A 5000-nucleotide genomic window follows, 5' to 3' on the forward strand; every position below is an offset into this window, starting at 1 on the left:
AGACCCAGGATAAAATTAGGTTAACCTGAATTTTTTTTTAACCGAATCAAAATGAAATCTGATTAAGTTACATTTGATCTATAACGGAAAGCAATTATCTTTTTTTTCACCCAATAAAATTCCTTGCTCCGTCCCTTAGTCTGGGGACAGAACACATGCAATCCTATATCCTAATTACGTAATTTACCTGACGTTTATGCTTCCTATAATTACGTAATTTACATGACGTTTATGCTTCCTTGTAATTAGGAGGAGCATAGACAGGCAGGAAAGCCTTTTATGGAACCGACGTTGATGTACTTCGCTAGTGCTTTTTATTTTATAGCTTCATGAATCATATGTAGATATTTTTTTTTCTCGAAGAAATGAACATGTTGCTATCTAATTGTAAGGTATATTGGGTATATATATACACCTCGTTTGATATGCTGAAGGCTGTATTTTGTGTATTTACGCCTGTAGTGAGGGCTCATCTGATACTTTTATCTATTTATTTGTGAAAAATGTTTAAACGTTGTCGTTTGTACAATGGTGATTTGAACAGGCGCACGTGAACGACATGTTCAATTATTTTTTAATTACTATTCTATATGTATTTCCAAATTATTTAAACTTATCTTTAGATGTCTTCAGAACAGTTCACATCATTAAAATTTGTATCGCATGTCAAATTGGCTACTTTTTATTTAAAATAGAAACATGATTGTCTTTAAATTACTGTCAAAAATGAGTGTTTACCATAAGAAATGAGTATTTACCTGTTTCATTAATGTAAGACTATAGCTGTATATGCCCTTGTTATGGATAGATCCTAAGATGTGTTTTTAACCTGTTCGTGGTGGGAGTTGTGGTGGTATGGAAAATGTGGTTTCGGCTGTCGTGACTCTACGGGGACTCCACACTATATTTCAATACTCCCTCTGAGGCTTTTACATTTAATATTTTTACAAGTTTTTTTCTTGAAATTAAAGAAATAGGCTGTAAATTGAAAATGTATATATTTCAAAGATACAAATTAATGCAGTTCAAGATTTAAAATTAACTTTGAACGATTCCTTGAGTACAAAACAAAACTATTTACTATTAAACTTCAATAATTAGTTTAACCCAATGGTTCTCAACCCCTTTTCATTTTTTTCCTCCCTTCATGAATTTACAACCTTCTTGAGGCCCCCTTATTTTTTTTATAAAATTTTATACTCCCAATTAAGTAAAAGGTAAAAAGAGATAAAATAAATAAATAAATACATATAATACTGATAAAGAAAGCACCTTGATGATTTTATAAAAGATAAATTATTACAATTTTAATTGGGAAGCTCAAAAGATTAATTTTCACTCGGTTAATGAACTTTCATGACGGAATATTGGTCCTATTTTTGTAAATTTCAATTTCTAACAATATTTTGAAGTATATAATTTCTAAAAGTCTGCTTTGTCCACCATAAATTGTCGTTATGGCTCCCAGGTTGAGGACCCATGTAATTAACATAATTATAAATGTAGTATATCCCACCATGATACTTACTGGAATTTATTTGTTTATAAAGATATGTAGTTATTTTTTCATTTATGTGAAATAGAGTGAACATTTCTCTAGAAATCTTGACGAATCAGCAGTCGAACATTTTTGGAAACTTGGCTGTGTCATGATCTTCAAATATTTCCCGTGCTATCAGTCAGCCAAAGTGTCAGAAATGCCTCAGAGAGAGTAATTGAAAATTTAGCTGTATCCCATTAAAATCTCCCAAATGAAAAGAAGAACTTGAAACCACAAAATAGAAAGAGAGAATCATGACATAGAAGACGGGAGAAGAACTCACTCTCCCGATCCCAACTCCTGCCGAACGACGCTTGGACATGCAGCCATATACCTCTAAGACTGCCAATGAATTATTTGGATGAATATTTTAACACCTGTAACATGCCTTGACCGCAGCTTGTCTTAATCCCCGCAGGATCTAGTAATGTTTCTCTTTTATGTGATGAGTGTGAATATTTTTCGCGTGTGCCTCTCCGAGAATGTATTGCATGCGTGTGCATTTTTCTGGCTTGTATGTTTTTTTTTAAATTGCTGCTTTTTCTTTGGAATGAGGGACTGTGAAGAAACATTCCACTGAGTGTCTGGTCTGTATTTTCCGTGTGCTGCTTGTTCATTTGGGATGGCTTTGATGAGCACTGGTGTTCCATGTGAACACAAATGACGTATGTTAAAAGCATGACCCACTGTGATAAAGGTGAGTATTTTAAAACACGTTCCACAACAACAGACGTTGATATGTGTGATGGTATGAAGGTAGTTAGGTCATTGTTGTAATGTGGATGTGTGTTATTCTTGTAAGAATCTATTTTTTTGTGTTTTATTCTTCTGGAAGGAATACAATTACAGACACAATCCTCTTTATATGTGTGCAACTGGAATGTCTCGCGGTATATATTTTGACACTTTATTTCAGAATTTTTGGAAAATGTCTCTTGTACATAGTAAAGAACATATGAAAATAGAATTCTTCGTATGATTTTGTTGTACATAGGAAATTCATGACTTTTTTTCTCGAGGATACATCACCATGGAAATTTTTGCGTAGCACATTGCTAATGGCAGGAGCAGTTTAGTCGAACAGTGCCATGTTTTTATTATTATTATTTTTTTTTTTTTGCATCCCACACGGATTTTTTTTACATGCTTTTTCCAATGTGGAACGTTTTTGTCCTTAATTCTTGTGCCCTGTTTTTGCAGACTCACGCTTCCTTCCATTCACATAGGGCTGCCAAAGCAAAAGGAAGGAATCAGGATTAGGAAGGAAAGGTGAGAAGAATCATAAGAGGGTTTTGCATAATGAATAGTTTCCGACAGAAATTGAAAAAAAAAAAATCAACATGAAATTTTGTGTTGCCCTTTTTTTTCGTTTCTTCTTGTGAGATTGGGGATCGAGCGATGGAGTGTTCCCGCTATCTTTATATTGCTCGCTATCTCTTAGTTCTTGGACTGTTTTGACTCGAGGAAATGCTGATGGCATTCGAAATGTTTGTTTTAGGTGCACTTATTTGGGCATGCGTCGCACACTAACACCAGCGTACTAAACATGGTTAGAGGAATGTTCACGCACATGTGTGCATGCATTTCCCCACACACACATACACTGCAATCTCTCTCTCTCTCTCTCTCTCTCTCTCTCTCTCTCTCTCTCTCTCTCTCTCTCTCTCTCTCTCTCTCTCTAAGGTAAAAAGCAAGCATGGGGAGGGAAGGGAACGTAATCCTGAAAGGTCGACGAAAATAAGGCAAAAATTTAAGACACCCCTAAAACAGGCAAATGTGTGTGTGTGTATATATATATATATATATATATATATATATATATATATATATATATATATGTGTGTATATATATAGAAAGTTATATAATTATATACTTATGTATATCCATTTTATGCATATATATATAATATATATATATATATATATATATATATATATATATATATATATATATATATACACATATGTGTATATATATAGAAAGTTATATAATTATATACTTATGTATATCCATTTTATGCATATATATATATATATATATATATATATATATATATATATATATATATATATATATATATATATATATATATATATGAATACTTATAGAAGTAAATCCAAATTGAAGTAACATATAAACGTGAAGACACTTCTGTACAGACAAATAAACTAAAAAGAATAAAATGTTAAATGGGAGTGTTAATCACCTTATTAATTGAATAAATTCAGTGGGAACATGCACCATGGATATTAGTGATGTAGGAGACGTTATGTTGGACACAAAACGGTTCATGGTTGTTAAAATAGGAGTTTAGTAAAGTGGTTTCCGTTATATTTCGTGCCTCGCTATCAATAATTTGCTTATCACAACTGACAAAATGTTGTAGTTTTAAAGTAATTTATATATGAACACATATACATACATGATAAAGACATACATATTGATACCTTGAAGGGGTTGTTGTCAAATCAATCATTTTTGTCCGAACGTTACTTTAGTAGCATTTGAAAACTCTTCCTTTTGTTTTAAATGGAACTGAATATTTGTGTCCGTTGTTTTTTCTCGTCACCTCATAGCTTTGAATATAATGTTTTGCATCCTTTGACGTTTGATTGAAATGCTTTGCACCATTCTCTTGCTGAGTAACATAATCGTGAGCGCCATAAAGAGAATGTGATTGTTATAACTTCGCACATTTTGTTGTTGTCGTAGTTGTTTTTCATAATCTTTTTTTTTCTATTCATCATTGCTTTGTTTTTGCAGACTTCCTCTTCCTTGCATTCACGTTCGGAATGCAAAGCATAAGAGAGAGATCAGGATTAGGAGGGAAAGGTGAGGAGTGGTGCACGTAGAGTTGTTCTTATTTACGTTTCTTGAAACCTACATGAAGTTAGGAAACATTGTTTATGGATAAAAGAAGTTTGTTTTCGTTTGGGCGTCACTTTTGCATTTTGTTTGATTTTGATTTAGGCACCGTCTGTAACTATTAATATTAAGTTATCTGCACATTCTCTCTCTCTCTCTCTCTCTCTCTCTCTCTCTCTCTCTCTCTCTCTCTCTCTCTCTCTCTCTCTCTCTCTCTCTCTCTCTCTCTCTCATTTTGGTAATTCATGCGAAAGGTTAAAAGTAAACTAGAAAAAGAAATCCGAAAGCTGTTTAGAATTCTAAGTTTTTCGATAGAGCGAATATGCAAATTTTGGTTGACCGTAGGGGACCTTCCCTGTGATTTTTAAATTTACTGCTATTAAATTCACTCAGATTTTGTGTTCTGCACACACACCCACACACACACACATAGTGGGGTTTTTTGTATGTGCGCGAGTACACATCGCTACCTCATTGCAAGAGGGTCGTAACTCCAAATTCCTGATTTTTCAGGAGACGCATTTGAAAGTTGCTAAGTCCTATGAATTTGATCATGTTTCACAATCTTCTTAGTGCCATCTCTCGGCCGCTAAT

The 5000-nt window shown here is 33.3% G+C and overlaps 1 protein-coding gene across 5 annotated transcripts in view; it reads left to right on the top strand.

Moving 5' to 3' along the window:
* Window positions 1–5000, top strand: part of LOC137620550 (serine/threonine-protein kinase WNK1-like) — a 524046-nt gene that overhangs the window by 237178 nt on the left and 281868 nt on the right. Inside the window, exon 2 of one of the 5 annotated variants that reach the window (XM_068350794.1) lies at window positions 2741–2809. The exons of 3 other annotated variants lie outside the window; for them this stretch is intronic. In XM_068350794.1, the coding sequence (XP_068206895.1) occupies window positions 2741–2809 (69 nt within the window). Of the gene's footprint in view, window positions 1–2740; window positions 2810–4304; window positions 4374–5000 lie in introns of all 5 variants that reach the window. One more of the 5 variants, XM_068350795.1, reaches the window with a different exon arrangement.

This window comes from Palaemon carinicauda, chromosome 27, assembly GCF_036898095.1.
Source record: "Palaemon carinicauda isolate YSFRI2023 chromosome 27, ASM3689809v2, whole genome shotgun sequence".
Lineage (NCBI taxonomy): Eukaryota > Metazoa > Arthropoda > Malacostraca > Decapoda > Palaemonidae > Palaemon > Palaemon carinicauda.